Consider the following 18,160-nt stretch of genomic DNA (forward strand, 5'->3'; position numbering starts at 1 on the left):
CATGGGGACTGGAAGCTACTAGAGTGGCTTGGGCAGATTTCCTGCCTGGTGATGCTTCCCGCCCCGGGGCCATCAGGACATCTGGCTCCCAGCCTCGAACGCAGGATGCACACACTGACCAGCCTCTCTCCCTCCCCTGTGGCCCCACATCCACTTCAGTGCAGACACCGACAGCAGGGACAGTGTCAGGGTGCACCAATGCACGTGGCCCAAATGGTGAGCAGGCCCACTGACTCAGAGAGCCAGGTTGAAATCCCAGCTGTGCGTCTTAGTCATCCCATGACCTTGGCTGGGGTTCTGCAATCCCTCCAAGCCTGTTTCCCACTTGCAAAATGAACCTAAGAGCACTCAGCTCTTACATTGAGAGGATGAAATGGTACAAAGGGCAAGACCCCTAACACAGTGGTTCTCAAACTTGGCTGTGCAGTAAAAGCTCTTCCAAGTGCAGCCAAGTTGGTGAAGCAGTGACCTAACTCAAAGTGAGGGCTCAACAGATGTTGAGTAGAAAGGCATGGCTTCTTTCACAATCACAGCTCATATCACAGGACCGGGGAGTCTGCATTCTAACCAGCTCCAGATGCCACTGGCCTGCTGACTCCAAGTAGCAGGGTCAGCAGGACCCCGACTGGCCCCTGGCCCCAGGGGAGTTTCGGGGGACCAGGTCTGAGCTATTCACACCAGCTGTTGGGGATGGGGGACGGGGTGCATGAGACTACTGAACCCAGTGGGTCTCCACCAGGGGCGACTTGGCCCACGAGGGACATTTGGCAATGTCTGGAGGCATTTTTGGTTGTCACAACCAGGGGGTAGGGAGTGGGGACTGCTGCTAGCATGGGGTGGGTAGAGGCCAGGGGTGCAGGCCAACATCCCATAGTGCACAGGACAGCCCCCATATCAGAGAATGACTGGGCTCAAAATGGCAGTTGTGCCGAGGGTAAGAAAAGCTGCCCCAAAGCAGGGGCTCTCCACGTGTGCTCCCCAGACGGGCAGCTTCAGCTTTACCTGGGAACATGCTACACATGCAAATCCCTGGGCCCCACGCCAGACTTTCTGAATCAGAAACAGAGCGGGCCCAGCAGCCTGTGCGGCAAGTCCTCCAGGGGATTCCGCTCTTCGCTCAACGGGAAGTGCCTCCTCCAGGAAGCAGCATTTCCCAAACTTGCATGACGATAGGATCACCTGGGCTGCTGGTTGCACTTAGATCTTCCCAGGCGCCTGCCCTGGAGACGGTTTCAGGGATGGGTCCCAGTGCTGGGGGGGAAGTCACAGCATTGGTATTTTTAATGATTGCTCAGGTCGTTTTTGTCCGTCAAGTCTACGACACAGTGCTGGAAGGACAGCAGGGATTCTGGAAGGCAGAGCTAAGGGAAGACACGTTTCTAGCCAAGGGAATGGGCTGTACATTCGGATGGCCTTGCTGGATGTCGCCACCTTAGTGAAATCCTCCATCTGTCCCAGAGATGGGGCAGGCAAAGGGAGGGGTTTACCCTCACGTCCACTAGGCTGAGCACTGATGAATAGACTGGGCGCAGGGGGAGGGTGGGGCGCGGCCAGCTGTGTGGTCATCATTGGGGCGCATGTCCACACCTCCGTGCTGTGGGCTCCTGGGTCAGCAGCATTAGTAGTTGTCGCCTCATGTCCCTTGCATGGTAGAAGGGTGGGGTGGGCGGCAGTCAGCTCTGCCAAAGCAATTAGGGTTTCTGGGCAGGTCTTAACTCTAGGGAGGACGGTTTATGCTGTCCTTGAGCCTTGCACATAAGGTCAGTTCTTGATGATCTCTGCTAGTGGCAGGGAGAGTGGCCTGGATCTTTCAAAACAGAAGGTAATCCGAAAATCATTTTGGCTCGCATCACAATGCTTTGAGTAATTCATTTTTCACAGCAGCAGATTTCCCCAAATTATTGGGTTGTCGGAAAAGTCATGACGCATGTTTGCAACAGATAGCACTAGTTCATTTTTGGAAGTACTAGAGTCATTCGCATCTATGTTATTGCTGTGTCATTTGACAGCTGACAGGTCTAGCTTCATTCTTAAAAAAAAAAAATTGAGCGATTTGGTTGAGTTTTGGAGGTTTTACAACAAGTTGAAGATGGAAGACCAAACTGCATTTTTGCCATATTTTACTGTTTTACTTCCATAAAGGGAAGAACACGCATCAAGCTTGTGAAAAGTTGCATAAAGTTTATGGTGACAATGCTCTACAAGAACGTCAGTGTCAACGATGGTTCACAAAATTCTATGCTGGTGATTTTGATCTCAACGACGCTCATCAGTCAGGGAGGCCCACCGCGGTTGACGACGACAAAATAAAGGCATTGATGGAGTCAAATCAAATTTACATGACAAGAGATTGCAGAAACATTGAACATCCATCATTCAGGTGTTCATGATCACCTGAAGAAGCTCGGATATGTAATAAGCTCAATATTTGGGTTCCGCATGAACTCAAAGAAGTTAATTTGACGGCGTGTATAAACATCTGCAATATGCTCATTAAACGTGAGGAAAACGATCCTTTTTTGAAGTGACTGATAACTGGTGATGAGAAGTGGATTGTTTACAACAATGTGGTTCGCAAACGGTCTTGGTCCCGACGTGATGATTCGCCTCAAACGACATGGAAAGCAGACATTCATCAGAGGAAGGTTATGCTCTCAGTGTGGTGGGATTTTAAAGGTGTCGTGTTTTTTGAGCTCCTACCAAGGAACCAAACAATCAATTCGAATGTGTACTGTCAGCAATTGGACAGTTTGAGCGAATCCATCATCTAGAAACGTCCAGAGCTTGTTAATTGTAATGGAGTTGTGTTCCATCTCGACAACGCGAGACCACACACAAGTTTGGTCACCTGTCAAAAATTATTGGAGCTTGGATGGGATGTGTTGCCACACCCATCATACTCGCCTGACCTTGCGCCATCAGACTTCCACTTGTTTAGCTCTCTTCAAAACTCCTTGCGTGGTATAAAGTTCAATTCAGATGAGGCTGTGAACCAGCACCTTGCTCGGTTTTTCACAAATAAAGACAGGTCCTTCTATGAACGAGGAATTATGAAGCTCACTGAAAGATGGCAAAAGGTTGTCGAATGAAACGGGCAATATACCATTGATTGATCTTTGTTCTTTATAGAAATAAATGACCTTTGAAAAACAGACAAAATACGTCATGACTTTTCCGACAACCCAATATGTTGTGCTCAGATTAATATTAAAATCCATCTGCATTCCTCGGTCCACAGCAGCTGGTGGCAAAGAAAAGACACCCAGGAGGCTTCCGGTTAGAGAGAGAAGCCAGGCGGGGATTTAAAGGGTGCCGACTCTGTACACAGGCTTCGACCGCTAGCTTTCCTGACCTGAGGACCCAAGGACACTGGGTGCGGGAGCTTGGCCTGGGTCTAGTGCTATTTGTAAAAGGACAGCCGGGGAGGCGCTCTGGGCAAAAAAAGGAAGGTGGGATCATGGCAGCGAGAGACGCACGATGGGTCAGAGCAGTTTCTCAGCCATAACACCAGGGACACTTGAGGCCGGTCGTTCTTTTAGGTGGGGGCGGTCCTGTGTGCCCTGGGGGGCTCAGAAGCATCCCTGGCCCCCACCCACTAGATGCCAGCAGTGAGTACCCCAGTTGTGATAACCAAAAGTGCCTCCAGATGTGGCCAAACATCCCCTGGGGGGCAAAATCGCCCAGGGCAAGACCCCCTGCTCGCAGGTAAGGCTCAAATGCCACCTACTCCATTGGAACTCCTTGGGTCCCACAGAGCAGTGAGGACAGTTCCTCCCTCCAGATCCCCAAGCACTGTGTGGCACTTATGACAAGCAGTTTTCCTGAGTCTCCCAGCCTGCAGATTACACACTTTCTGAAGACCAGGACTGGGTCCCATCTCTCTTTTCCCGATCTGGCACCTTTCACAGAAAGCACTTGCTGGCCACCCATGAGCATATGTGCACATCCTGGTCCTCAGGGCCCAGGCCTATGTCACTGATCCCATGTCCCTGGGTCTTCAGTGCTCCTAGTTCATCAGCTGGATGGCCCTTCCAAACTACCAGGATGGGGCAGGTGCAACACCTCATCCAGCCGAGAAAAGGCAGAGTTTCCCGACAGACACCTGGCTCGAGAACTCTGCTGCCCACCCTGCTGCGGGAGCCCAGGGTACCGTGGGAGGCGGGGAGCCTCTTCCGATGAGTGGCATGTTCTCATAGCGTGGGTTTCCACCAAAGAGCACGGCTTGGTTCCTGCAGGGCCGAGAGGAGAGCTCAGGAGGGGAAGGCGTGGGGGGGCGGGGAGCTCAGGTTTCTACAGGAGGGTCCCATGGGTCTGCATAGGGGAGTGGGGGGATGGAACAGACCCTGGATAGAGCACAGGGAGTGTGGGCAGAGGGATAAGGAAAGAGGGCCCCGGGTGGCCCAGGGAAGAAGCAGTAGATAGGTGACAGAGGCCAGGAGCAGCGTGGCCAGGAGAAATGCAGCTTCTCAGCCTGGAAACCCGTCCTGCAGGCTTGGCATCTATAGTGAATTCCTCCCCCCCAGCACACGTGGCTGTGCAGGGGTGACTAGATGCTCCTAGCCAGGCATCCCATGGCAGAGCTGCAGTGAGGGGACCACAGCTGGCCTTTGATGCCTTCCTTCCCACCTGGCTCTCTGGACCCAAACGTGCTACCCACAGACCCATCTCCCCTAGGGCCAGGCGCTGTGAGGGGAGGCCCCAGGAGTCCCTGCCGTACATGTACTCCGAGACGGGGGTGTTGGAGATGGTCTGGGTCGGGGGCTGCAGGCTGGTCTGGCTGCCCAGGCCACTGCTGTAGCTGCAGAAGCTGGGCAGCTGCCCCCGAGGTGGGTTATGGACAGCGATGCGCCGGGCCTGGGGATTGAAGGGGTCATCATCGTCGATGTCCTCATAGTCTCTGCCCCTGGAATGACACGGGGGATACGGCTGACTGTGAGGGGTGAAGGAGGTTTCAAGAGAGCGGGGCCCTAGCCTGCTTCCCAATCTTTCCTCCCAGGACTCTCCCGCTGGCCACATGTGTGCCTTTGGGTTTCCTCGAAAACATGGTCCTCAGCCCCGCCTCACACAGATCACTCAGCCCCGTTCCCAACTGCACATCCACCTCCTCCAGGCAGCCCACCATGCTGACCGCGTGCACACTGACCCTCCCTACCCGGCTTCCTCTTGCCCTGTTCTTGAGGTGCTGAAATACCATCTCGTCTGTCTCTCTCTCCTCAATGAGACTGCAGGGGCCCTGATAACAGTGCTACAATCTATCCTTCTCAGTATTCTGGGGGCACCCCTCCCAGCACCCAAAGCTCTCCTCATCATCTCATGCCACAGAGTCCTGTGAAGGAAGGGAGGGCAAGCAAGGGATGCCCGGTCATGGCGTGTCGCGGTCACCATGCTCAGTCCCACTCCTGGCCCCACGGAACCTACTTTTGGGGGTCTGTCTAGACTCTCAGGGAATCTTCTGCAGACATCCAGGTGGCCCGTTGGGGCTGAATGCCTGGGTGCTTTGCTGCCCTTGTCCATCCGGGTTATCAGGCAGAGCAGAGCCGCCCGCCTGTTCTCCCAGGAAGCCCCCTCCAGGCAGCCCACCTGGTGATGAAGTGCTTCCAGGCCCGAGGCCCCGCGCAGATCATGGTGGAGAAGGCCAGGGCGGCCAGGAGGGAGAAGAGGCCCAGGTAGAGCAAGCCCTCAACGCCATCGTAGCAGACGCCAGCCAGGGCGTCCAGGTAGTCCTGGAGGAGGACAGGCACACAGTTGGAGGAGAGCGGGGCACAGCCTGGGGTCTGAGCTCGTCTCTGGAAGCCCCTCTCCCTCAACCTGGACCTGGATATCCTACCCTTCCCATCCCAAGCACCTTGTACAGCCATTAAGGGTCCGTGCTCTGGAGCCCAACACAATGGGGCTTCCTGGCTTCACTCTACAAGCATTTGCTGAACACCTACTGTGTGCTAGGCACGGGAGGTTCGGCTCTGAACCAGACAGACAAGGTTGCCCGATGAAGATGAGCAGAAGATAGGAGGGATTTACTCTGAGGCCAGGACGGCAAGGAGAGGAGTGCGCCTTTGTGGCAAAAGGGACAAGGCCAGTAGGAGACGGACTGGGATGGCACCGGGTCACACTGGGCCTTGCTGGGCCGGCGACAGGTTTGCAGTTTATCGTAGGTTGACAAGAAGATACTGGAGGGTTTGGGATGGAAGGGAGGCGATCCGATTTGTTTTTTAAAAGACCGCTCTGGGTGTTGTGCACGACAGGTCTGGGGTCGTGAGGGGCAAGGAAAAGTAGGAGAACAGTTAGGAGGCCAGGGCTGTCACCCAGGGGAGCAGGGTGGTGCTTGAACCACTGCAGACGCTGTGAAGGAAGAGAGAAGCACACAGACTCAGGACACATTTGAGAGTATAGGTGCTGGGACTTGCTGAGGGGAAGGGAAGGAGGGTACAAGGGTGACACCCAAGTTCTCAGCTCTGAAATCAGACTGGCAGGGCCCAAAGCCCATGCTTTGAGTTGCCAGTTCTGGCATCTTCAGTATGCTACACACACTTTCCTTATCTATAAAATTTCCCATGAAATAACGTGTATTTCATAGTTTACCTGAGAGGACTAAATGACGTGTTGGATATAAGGTGCACAGAACAAAGGTCAAGCACAGAACTAAGCGATCATTAATATGACTATTTGCTCTAAATCCATACGGGCTGTGAAAGCTGTCGACAAATGTTGGTTTATTGCTTGGGGTGGGGGGGTCGCATACTCTGTGTTCCCTGAACTAGTGTCTGATAGTCCAACTTCCTGGAGAGGTGAACCTGGCAATGAGATTGGGATGTCCACTTGCAACCCAGGGAGATGGAGGGGTCGACCAGATGATTGGGAGTTTGGACAATGGGGAACAGCCTCCCTTTATATAAATCAGGGTCCCTGGTGTTCTAGGGGTAACCGGAGCCAATGCTGCTGCTACCTCACCCCCTGGTACCTTTCACTATCGCCCTGTCTCAGCTACTGGAGAGAATCAAGAAGCCAGACACCTCTTCCACCTTCCTGCTGTCCGGCTTCCTCCCCGCTCCCTGGGCCTGCGGGGAGCCCCGCAATCCTCTCCTAGCCTCTGCCAGCTGCCCACTGGCCCCTCTCAGGGCGACCCCAGCACCTTGTGCAGCCCTCGGCAATCCAACATGGCTGTCAGCTGGTGAAGGCTGGATTCTGTGGAGTTCAACAGGAGCTGGATTCTGAGCAGGTCTTTCTGGAGCAGAAAGAAGGAAAGCAGCGAACATGCCGACAGGCTGAGCGGTGGGGGCAGGGCTTGTGGATAAAACCACAAACAGCAGCTGGTGCACAGAGGTCTTTAAGGCCAAAGGAACCAGCCAGACTATGGGGAGGGGACGCTCTCCAAAGCCCCAGGGATCCCCTCTTCCATCATGATGCTGGGGGAGGCCACCTTACCTCTGCGGTGGGGAACAGGGGCACGGCAAACTGCAACAGTCCCACGACTTGGATCTGCATGGTGGTCAGCGAGCGCTGGAAGGTGGTCAGCGCCTGGGCCAGGAGAAACCACAGCCCTGTCGTCATGTTCAGTTTCCCAGGAGCCCCCACAGCTGCCAAGGGTTTGTTCCCCTGCAGCCCCTCCCCCTGGCTGCAGCTGCAGTCACATCCCTGACTATGGCCCTTCCTGTTTGCAAGAAGACTTCCCCTTATCCCTCAGGCTTCTTGGGAGTTAGTTGTACAGTCTTCTTGCTTCTTGCTACTCAAAGCGAGGTCCTCGGACCCGCAGCCTTGGCCTCGCCAGGGAACTTGTGAGAAGTGCAGACTCTTGGGCCCCACCCCAGACCCACTGCATAGCACCTGCATATTAACATGCCCTGGGGGATGGGCACACACGTTGGCGTGTGAAAAATGCTGATCTAGAACACACTGACCGAGAGCCCTGTCCCCTTCAGAAGACCACAGCGAAGCAAAGAACACCAGCCCCTTCCACCTTCCTGGTCAGTGCTGGGGTCAAGGGGGAGCGCGCTGATGAAGGGGACTGTGGGCAGGGTGAGGGCTGGGCTGGGTGGGCTGTACCTGCTGGAATGGGCTGCGTACGCTCTGGCTGCAATACAGGTAGTAACGGGTCACCTCTGCAAGGCAAAGACATTGGTGTCAGGCGGGAGCCCACAAGTGACCAAGCCCTCATTCATGCTCAGTGGCCAAGCCACTCCCTGAACTTCCAGGTTCTAAGAAATGGCCCAGAGGTCCAGCTGGCCCTGAAGTGGTGGGGACCTGGGTGACTACAGGGCTAGAAGAGGGAAGCAGAGGCACCGTCGGCTGGCCAGGGTGGCTCTGACCACAGAGGCGTGCGGGCTCATTACCTGTGCTGAGCTGGCCCTCTGTGATGTTCAGGATGAAGGTGTCAGGAGCCACGCAGAAGTCACTGGTGCCCTGAGCCGGAGAGATGGGAGGGGTGGAGGAAAGTCACGACACGGGGGCCCTGGGAGCAGCCAGGTGCCCTTGGCCCCAGCATTGGAGCCCTCAGCTCAGAGTGGGCAAGGATAGTCAGGAGCCAGCCTCCCTGGGTTCGAGTCCTGGCTCTGCCCCTTCCTAGCTTTGTAACTGTGGACGAGTACCTAATTCTTTCTGTGTCTCAGATGTCTCATCTATAATATGGAGAGAAAAACAATATTCAGCTTATGAATTAACCTACGTAAAGCACCCCAAAAGAGACTAGCAGAGAGCGGGCACCACGTACTGTTAACTCTTATTACTCTGCCTCTTCTGGGACAGACCTCGGCGAGCCTGGACCACGGGGAAGCTGCAGGATAGGTGGTGGGGAGTTATTTGCACCATGGCCTCACGTGCTCATCTCTGTTTTATTTTTTGCCTTGCTGTTATCAAGATTTGCACGCTCTGGGGGTACGTCCATCTATGAAGCCTCACCAGACTCTCTTTCTATAGAATTATATTGGTGCTGAATCCATCTATGAGCTTTTGGGTGCACATCCTGCTCACGAAGAGATGGGGGGAGGAGAAGAGCAAAGGGCCAGGGGTGAAAACACACAAGTTCCAGGCTCTGCCACTAATAAGATGGGGGACCTGGACCCCACAAAACTCCCTGGCTAGGTGACCACCAAGGGCCCACGGGGCTGAGCGGGAGCAGGTCCGGGCCCTGGGAGGGGTTGCAGCAAGTATGCCATCCTCTGGGCTAGGCCCGCCCCAGGTCCAGCCTGGGGTACAATGGGACAGTGGGTAAAGGGGGCCTCCACCTCTCAGAGCAGCCAGGGTGAACTGGGGTCCTCTGGCCGGTTCCTGGGAGCTGCCCCTGCTCCCGTGTGTGCTCCCAAGCAGGGGACCCCTCCCCATGGCCCTGCACTGGCAGTGCCCTGTCCCCCTTTGGGAGTGGCTGTCTCAGGGGTCCATACTATTCATTCATTGAGTCGGTAAATATCTACTGAGTACCTAACGAGGCCCCATGTGTCGTCCTAGGCACAGGATACAGTGGCTAGCTGTATTGTAGCACTTCCGGTCTAGAAAATGTATGCATGGATGGGGTTGGAGAATAAAATGCCCCTCTAGATACAGAGCTTCCGCAGAGCCACATCTGTACACACACACTCACACTCATGCGCTCAGGACCTTGGGAGAATTGCTCTATACATAAATCCATAACACGCATCATCAGACTGGTTGGCTACTATAAATCAGAGCCACAGCACCAGCAGGCCCAGGTGCACCCACAGCGTGTCCCTGGAGAGGGAGAGCGGGGAGCCAGTCCCGAGTGGGAGGTGGGGAGGCCCCGGGAAAAATAAACAGCGAAGCCGCCATCTTGGTCTGGGTTACTCCCAAGAAGATTGGGATCCAAATAGGGACGGGAGATTCTTGTCAGAGGCTCCACCAGGGAGATGGCCTCCCTGTCCCCTCCTCCCCACTCAGGCCCGGCCTGCTTTGCAGATTCTTCCACGAGGTCTCAAATTCCCTGTCACGAGGATAAGGGGCCGTATTTGCATTGTCCACGCAATGGGGATGAGGACAGGGACAGGGGCGGCAGAGGACACAGCACAGTTGGAGCAGCTGGAGCAGCTGCCCAGAGTCCCGCCCAGGTGGTGACAGCCTGCAGGCAGCTCCTGCTAGCAGAGGTGAGGGTCCGAAGGAGTCCCTCTGTGACCCTCACATGAGAATAACTGCACGATAAACCGGTGATGGCTACTGCTCACTGAGGATGTACTCTCCGCCTCCCATGGATTAGCCAACCCATCTCACCCCATCAACAACTGTCTGAGGCAAGGACTATTATTCTCCCCGTGTTAGACACGAGAAAGCCGAGGCCTTGAGCGTGTCGCTGACTTTCCCAGATGTGCACGGCTGGGAAGTGGTGACGGGACTCACAGGGCGTGCGGCGCAGTCTGTGGTGCTGTGCAGCCAAAGCGCCGGGACGCCGCTCTCTCCTTTCCCCAGTCTACACCCCCCTTCCCTCTTCGTGGGTGCCTTCTCTTCTCTCTGCCCCGAGCCCTTCACCCTCTGCCTTACAGTCCAAGCAGGTAGGCAGCCAGCTGGGGGGGGGCGGCCACAGGAGGCTCAGCGTGTTGCCCAAAGCCCAGAGCTCAGCGCCCCTAACGCCCACTCAGAGCAGACTCAGGAGCAGGGCTCCTTCCAGGGGAGGTCCTTTCTGCGGGACAGGAAAGGCAGGTGATGTGGGGGAGGGCAGTGTCAGTCCTCTGGCCCCACAGCTCTCAAAATCAGCCAGATCTCAGAGGGCAGGGGCCGGAGGCCACACAAAAGCTCCCCACAGGGAGACAGCCTGCCTCCCTCCCGTCCTAGCTTCTCCCCACCCCACTTCCTATTAAAATGCAGCAGTATCTGCAGCCCAATCAAAGGCCCATTCATACTTGTCTGTCCCAGGGGGACCTGACTAAACGAATTAGGGAAATGGCCTTTCTCTGGGGCTCCCTTGCGTTCCAGGGCACCCAGCTGGGAGATTAAATGGCCTCTGGTTTCCTAGAACACTGAAGCCCGGTTAGGAGGAGTCAGGAGAAGGCTGTCTCCCAAAGGGCAGCTCATGGGGGCGAGCTGGATGCTGCTTCCAGGAGGCAGAGGCTGCGCGGCCGGCAGGACAAAGCCCCAGGAAAGCACACCACGTGCGCGGTTCCCTGTGCTTACACTTGTCCCTGGAGGAGAGGCTGTCGGCCAGGCAGCTGGGCGTGTTGCTCTGGCCAGCAGCCACTCCCCTGGACAACACACAGCCCACCCAGCTCCAGATGACATCAGGATGCTTTTGAGCACAATGAGCGCCCTCCTACCTTGCCCTGCCCTGTACAGAGAGGGGCCCCTGCCCTTGGGACGCAGGCTCAAGCCTGTCCAGTTCTCCCTCCTGCCCAAAGTGGACACTGCATGGTTGGGGGGTGGAAACAAAACAGGAGCTTCCCACCTCCTCTCCCTTCCGGACAAGCTCTGCCAAAAGCTGCCATGTGCCAAGCCGACCAGGGTTTATTCATTCTGTGGGCATCAAGGGGGCAAACTGCCCAGGGCTGGAGCTCCTGACCAGCCCCCAGATCACTGGGCAAGGCACGAGTTTGGGTAGAGGGCTTCCAGTCTGAGCCCATTCCTTTTTCCCCAGGTCGCTAGGGTAGAGCAGATGCAAGGGTTAGTTCGTGGCTCTTGAATCAGCCAGGGGTTCCCTGAAATCCCCTGGTAAATCCTGCCCCCGCTAACACACACACACACACACACACACACACACACACACACACACACACACACACACACACACACACACACACGATGCACCTCCACTGTATGGATTCACAGGGGGTTGCAATGATCTGCCTATAAGTCTTTCATCTGCAGGCTGCGACATATGTCCTGGTTTTCACATCTCCAGGCACGTGGTACCACTGAGTGCCATAGAGCCAAATGCCAGCTGGACGAATGAATGAATGACTCATACACACAGCTCAACTCAAGTGTTAGGTCTATTAAGGACCAAACACCTACATGGGAAGCTCCCCCACCTTGGGGCTTTTCCTTGTTTTTGATTTTAACATTTTGAGGTTAAAAAGGCACCACTGTGTGTCAGACTGTGTGTGAGTCCAAGGGCAAGGAGTCGGAGGTCAGCTAGATGCCACATCCCACACGCCCAGTGCCCAAGAAGTATGTCAGGGGGCTCCAGGTTCAGACCTCACCCACCCCCACCCCACCCACAGACCCAGTTACTTCACACACACAGAGAAGTCACCCGGTCATCCATGCAAGTCCTTATAAGCACTAAGCAGGTAGCTGGGAAAGGGATAGGCTTCAGGTGTCTTATCCTGGCTCTGGCTCTAAATGCCTCATGATTTTCTGGGCCTGTGTTCCCACCTGAAGGGTGAGGGGGCTTGTGCAGCAGATCGCTATGGACAGGACACATCGACATGCCACGTACCAGACAGATGGTCTTGGTCACGCCCCCCCCCTCTCCACGAACCATCCACCCCTCCCCCTCTTCCCCCCAACTCACCACTGCTGCAGCGGTGTCAGCGGCCAGGGACGTCCAGCTGAGGAGCAGGGCCAGCATCCCACAGCACAGCATCCTAGGAGAGAGGGAGCTGCTGGTGGGATCCAGGCGGAGGCTGGCAGGCTCAGGGGACCCCACGACAGCGGTCACCCCATCAACCTTAGCGCCCTTCCTCTCAGCTACAATCTTGCCCTCCCTGGCCTCCGAGACTCTTGCAGGAGCCCTAAAGGCAGTCTCGGTCCCTGCCCTAACGCTGGCCCTGTTGGCTGCTAGGACAGGGAGATGGGACCCCAGCACCTGGAGCAGAGATCCCGGGTCGAAGAGACACAGCTGGGAGCGCACAAGCTAAGGAGGAGGTGCTGCTGAGAGATGGCGGGAGGCTCTAATGCTTGGGCAGCATCTCTTCAGCTGCTGAACAGAGGCAGGCCCAGGAGAGAGGGGGCACATGGGGAAGAGCCCAGTCTTTTTTGGAGTCCAGGTGGTGAGTTGGTAGCTACTGTCCCTTCTCAGCTGGGTGCTGAGGAGGGGGTGGAAGGCGACTTCAGGCCGTTGCCCGCACCACACCCTCCAAGCACGGCCAGGCCCTCATCTCTCTCTGATGATGGCACCATCATCCCACATGCTTGCCCAGATCTTTGTCCCAGGCCCACAGGTAGGGCTACTCACGAGGCCAGGAGACACCTGGAGCGCTTGGCCAGTCCCAGGCAGGCAATGAGGCAGATGACCAGGTCCAGGATGAAGAGCAGGAGGTAGGAGAGCCACCTGGATGGAAGGGGAGGGACGGTCAGGGGGAGCAGAGCAGAGCTCTCCACCAGGGAGGCCTAACGGCAGCCCCAGGGTCCACTGACACTTCCTTGTGACAGCCGCCCAGAGCCAGCAGCTAAGCAGACTGTACGCAGGTGTGTCCCCTGCCCGCGACGGGAAGAGCCTGGCTGGCACGGCGGATAGGCTGACCAGGGGCTCTGAGGCCTGCAGCCCCACTGTGGCCTGGACAAAGGAATCCCCTTCCCCGTTTCCTGGCCACCCACTCTATCTGCCACTGCCCACACGTGACTATGGGGAACTTGAAATGTGGTTTGTGCAACTGAGAAAATGAATTTCTAATTTTATTTAATTTGGATTCATTTAAATCTTAATGGCTAGTGGCCACACGCTGGACAGAGCAGATCTAAATTGTCTCTCTGAAGCCTCCAAGCAGGCATCTCTTTGGACCCGTTGCCTCTAGAACTCGCACACAGCATCAGACCAGACAAGGCCTGACATTTATATCCACAGATCTAAGAACGGCCACTTCTTTGATGAACTCTCGGCCTGGCCTCCCCTCCCCCAGGGCCTCCCATCTCGCCCCCACCAGCTGCTGGGACCCACCACTGTGCACATTTAGATTCATTTTAATCAGCTTTTGTGTCAGGCTTTGAGCTTAGTGCCAGGGTTGCCTGGATGAGAGGGCTCATTTGCAGACCACCAAGGAGCTCAGGGCAGGGCAGGGAGCCGAGGACATCCCAGGGCATGAGGGACCTCAGGCTCCCAGCCACCCACTCCTCTAGCTCTTTTGACCCCCAGGGCTGAGCTGATGGAGAAAGGCAGCTGGGAGACCTTGGCAAGTCACTTCGCTCCTTTGAGCCTTGGTTTCCATACCTGTAAAGAAGCCGAAAACTGTTATCTGGGGGTGGGGGGGGGTGAGGATGGTGTTCAGTAAATGCAAGGGTAAGATGGCAGGCAGACAGGGATCCGAGGTCTCTGCTCTCCAAAGCACAGGACCTGCACCGCCTGAATTCCAAGGGTGCTGAGAAGACCCCAAACAAAGCAACCTCATTCTCTCCCTTCTAAGCAGGAGCCCAAGGCAGTCCCCACAACTCAGCGCCAGCCTCAACCAGCAGCCACTTCCACTTACCCTGAGCTGGGGAACATGAGCAGTGGGGGCGCTGGTGGACAGAGAAGGCAGGGGGCAGAGAAGGGACTTATCCCAGTCCCTCCAAAAGAGAAGCTCGTGATCGTTATTGTTCTCGATGCAGGAGCGAATAAATTCATTGAGCCTTCCTCTCCAGCAATGGTTTTCTGCTTCACTGATATCATAAAGAAGGTAAGAAAGAATATGGAGTGTGGGTGGAAAGTGAGATGGAGCCGGAAGAAAGTGACAGAGGGGCTCTGAAGGGGAGGGAGCACACTGAAAGCCACCTAGCAGCCACGGGAAGCTCTTTCTGCCTTTGTGACTAGAGCCCCCCGCCCCCCAAGAGCCTCATCAAAACCATCAACTTCAGCAGAGAGCCCCACTGGAGGACTCCTAGGTTCCCAGGAACGGAGTTGGGGGCTCTGGGGAAAGTGCAGAGCCTGCTCTCCACTAGGATAGGCCACCAAGGCGCCAGTTTTCTTAGAATCAGAGTCAGAGCTGGAAGGAACCTCGGGGACCATCTGCTGTTAGGATCCCATTCACAGATTGGAAAACTGAGGCTTGTGGCAGGAGAGCCTGGCCCAGGAATCCCAGGCTCTCCGTGTCTTCTAGCTTTCCTACAAGACTCACAGCCTGCCACCAGGCACCTCCTCGCAAAGCCCTGGTTTCATGTTTCAGACCTAAAGGTTTCTTGTTACTTCTCTCCACCCCTCCACACATCGCCAGGAAATCAGGTTAGGATTGCTTCTAACTCGTTCCCCAGGGTTGTGTTTCACTGCCTAGTTCTGTAGCCATGCCTCACGTCGTAAGGGGTTCCTGGAAACAGCCCTGCAAGGCAGATGCATTTTCCCAGGGGAGCGCAGCCAGGGATGACCTGGGATGTATTTCCAACCAACAACTTGGCTCTCACAGAAGCGCTCTCCCATGGCTCCTCCCATATCCAGCCGCTGTTGACACACTCGTGCTGGGTTATCGCCTTTGGAAGCCTTTCCAAGAGGGTGGTCTGTTGGCTTTTTATTGCCTCCAATACTTAGCCAGGCCTTGTATAAAAGCCCTAAAAAAATTTTGCTTAGCTGGATGGCTATGCCGTAGAACCACCCGGAAAGCAAAGTTGGGAGGGGAGCGGGGGAGGCTGTCCAGAGGAGACCCAGCCCCTAATGCTGGTTAGCTCAAGAATAAAATAGCCTTGCTCTAGGGCAGCTCAGGTGAGAGAAGGAATGAGCAAACAGCGTGAGGGGAAGGGCCAGATCACCGTCAGTGTTCAGGAGCCACAGGTGCTAACCTTGGACGAGGCCTTTTTTGCCTTGACCTGAACAAGGGGTGGGAAGTGGAGATGGAGGTCCTGGGGGGTCCCTTCAATCACCCAGATTGAAACAGCTGCTGTGTAGTTGGCACACACACCCCCTCCCCCCGTTTTTAATGAAATCACCTTACAAATAAGCCCCTTTTGATGTATAAATTCTGACTTATTCCATCACTGTCATTATCAAAATGCCCACATTAGGCCCTCAGGTGTACACGGTCCTCGCCTAGGTCCACTCAGAGAGAATGGCAGGATCAAAATGAGCACCCACTTTCTACCTCCCCTGAACCCCCATGACAAAAAGATTTTGAAGGCTCAGGCAATGAATGGTCCCCATGTCACAGGACTAATCAGATGCCACTGTTTTGGGTCACATGTCACAGCCAATCCTTAGAGTTGACAGGTTTTTTTCCGTCACTTGGGCCCTTTTGCACATGTGCATTCATCCATCTGATGGGAAGTTGAACCAAGGTCCCTTTCAATCCAGACATCCATGTCATCCCGGCAATGCAGAGGCTGGACTGGCTGCAGAGGGGAGGGACGGAGAGCGCTGTCCAGAGCGGGGGACCTCAGTGCTTCCCCTCTTCAGGGCCCAGCCATCTCCTACCCTGGGGACGATGAGAACCCAGGGAGGGGAGATCTCTGGCCAGAGGCCACCAGGAGCGTTTTCTCTGGACTCAGTTATTCATTCAGCCTGGGATGGGGCTTTCTCGCAAAGGGGAAATGAATCCAGAACACCAGAGTACATTGTGCAATGTTGAGACCACGGCTCTGAACTTTGCAAATGGCTTGAAGAGGAGCCAACAGACTGGTGTGAGTGTGTGTGTGTGGGAGGTCCAAAGAGTTGATACTTGTTCATCAGGACTCATGTATCCCTCTCACCTTCTCCACGTTGCGCCCTGGGCCCTGGGTGTAGCGATGGGCACTTGTGAGTGCGTGTCTCCCTGCAGCCAGAAGCCACCCAAAACCCAAACTGCTGCCTCCCACCCTGGCTCTCCCGAGTAACCTTCACTAGACTCTGCACTTGGAGGGGGGGCAGCTGGTCCTTGGTCAGCTGACCTGTGTCCGGTTCTGCACCTGGGATGGGGTCCGGGGAATGGGGAGGCAGTGGAGATGTAAACAGACCCCCAAAGGTTAGATGGCGTAGATATGAGTTTGCACACCTAAGTATGGCAAAGGTGGGGGCGGTGCCCTGCAGCCTCCATCACTCAGGCTGGAGGCATTTCCGGGCTTGCTAAGAAGTTGCCACTAGGGGAGGTTCTGTGCAGGCAAAGAGGCCGCCATCTCCTGGACCCCCTGCACCCCTGTGGCTGAGTCTAAGTGCAGGAGGTCCTGCCCCAGAAACCCTGGCAGGCGAGGAACCCGTAAACCACTTGCATCTTCACCCAGCACCAGCCACAGAAAATGCTGCTCGCCGAGGAGCCCCATGCCACGTGCTGGGAGCCAGGTCCGGTGCTGGGATCCCGGCACATCACTGCCCCTCTCTGCACCTCAGTGCCTGCCTGTATCAAGAGGCTGTTCTACATGTCTACCCCGTGGCCCCCACAAGCTTTCATGTTCTCTGGTTTCAGTTAATGGCTTATTAAGGCCTTCTGGTGGCACTTCGCCGCCCAGGCCCAGAGACACAGCCCCTTACCTGTAGTACTCCACGTAGCCAGTCTGGTCAGCCAGCTCGGTCATCTGAGCTGTGAGCTCCCTCCACACGGGCACCCCTGACAGCTGGGCAATGATGTTGCTGGCCAGCTGCTGCATGAACTTCAGTGTCTGGATGTAATCGCCCCGGGTGGCAAAGATCTCACTGAGCCGGTCCAGGTGCTGCTCTAGGTCTACCTTCATCTTCTGGGTGGTTCCGGACACCTGGGGAGGGGCTGGGGCTGTGAGTCTGGCCCTTGGGTGGGAGGAAGCCAGAGAGGTCCAGCTCCTGACTCTAAGGTCTGTGAGCAGCAGGAGACGGCTGCTCGGGCTTGAACCAGCATGCCGCGCACGCAGCCCCCAGCCCTGAAAAGCTCAGGAGGCTGCTGTCCAGAGGGAGGATGGAAGACAGAGGCCTCCACCCACTCACCTAGTCCTTATGTCCGTCCCTCCATCCAGCGGGCAGGCCCTGATCTGCCCTCAACCAGGACCTGGGCTCCAAGACCCAGTGACTTACTCTAAAGAGAGACTCAGATGGGGAAACCAACAAATATCCACGTTTCTTCCTTGCAGATTCTCTTAAAGCTTTAAACATTGTGGATTATGGATTCCTTTTCTGAGTGAGGAATAACATGTTTAAGCTGAAGTGTTCCTCTGTTGCTACCTGATCTTTTGTTCCCACAATAGGATTTCTAAATGTCTCATAAGAGAAAGGCCTCGCTGTGGAGCTAGCAACAGCTCACAGTTCCTGAGCCTGAGTGAAAGCAGAACAATGGAACTTTGAAATAACACAGACAGACCCCATCCTGCCTCCCAAGAGCCTGGACATGTGACGGGAGGAAGAAACCGGTGCCGTGTGCTCATGGCCCTCCCCTGCGCATCTGTCCTGCTA

The 18,160-nt window shown here is 55.6% G+C and overlaps 1 protein-coding gene across 5 annotated transcripts in view; it reads right to left on the reverse strand.

Annotated features, from left to right (window-relative positions):
* The window catches only part of TTYH2 (tweety family member 2), a 36,188-nt gene that overhangs the window by 2,029 nt on the left and 15,999 nt on the right, over nucleotides 1–18,160 (reverse strand). For 3 of the 5 annotated variants that reach the window (XM_019650970.1, XM_019650973.1, XM_019650974.1), the window contains 10 exons: nucleotides 17,273–17,493; nucleotides 13,109–13,204; nucleotides 12,446–12,518; nucleotides 8,328–8,397; nucleotides 8,041–8,096; nucleotides 7,423–7,515; nucleotides 7,130–7,222; nucleotides 5,581–5,723; nucleotides 4,718–4,903; nucleotides 4,103–4,229 (listed from right to left, as the gene is read on the reverse strand). In XM_019650970.1, the coding sequence (XP_019506515.1) occupies nucleotides 4,103–4,229; nucleotides 4,718–4,903; nucleotides 5,581–5,723; nucleotides 7,130–7,222; nucleotides 7,423–7,515; nucleotides 8,041–8,096; nucleotides 8,328–8,397; nucleotides 12,446–12,518; nucleotides 13,109–13,204; nucleotides 17,273–17,493 (1,158 nt within the window). The remainder of the gene's footprint in view (nucleotides 1–4,102; nucleotides 4,230–4,717; nucleotides 4,904–5,580; nucleotides 5,724–7,129; nucleotides 7,223–7,422; nucleotides 7,516–8,040; nucleotides 8,097–8,327; nucleotides 8,398–12,445; nucleotides 12,519–13,108; nucleotides 13,205–17,272; nucleotides 17,494–18,160) is intronic. The other 2 variants (XM_019650971.1, XM_019650972.1) reach the window with 2 other exon arrangements.

Source organism: Hipposideros armiger, unplaced genomic scaffold (genome assembly GCF_001890085.2).
Source record: "Hipposideros armiger isolate ML-2016 unplaced genomic scaffold, ASM189008v1 scaffold_150, whole genome shotgun sequence".
Taxonomy (NCBI): domain Eukaryota; kingdom Metazoa; phylum Chordata; class Mammalia; order Chiroptera; family Hipposideridae; genus Hipposideros; species Hipposideros armiger.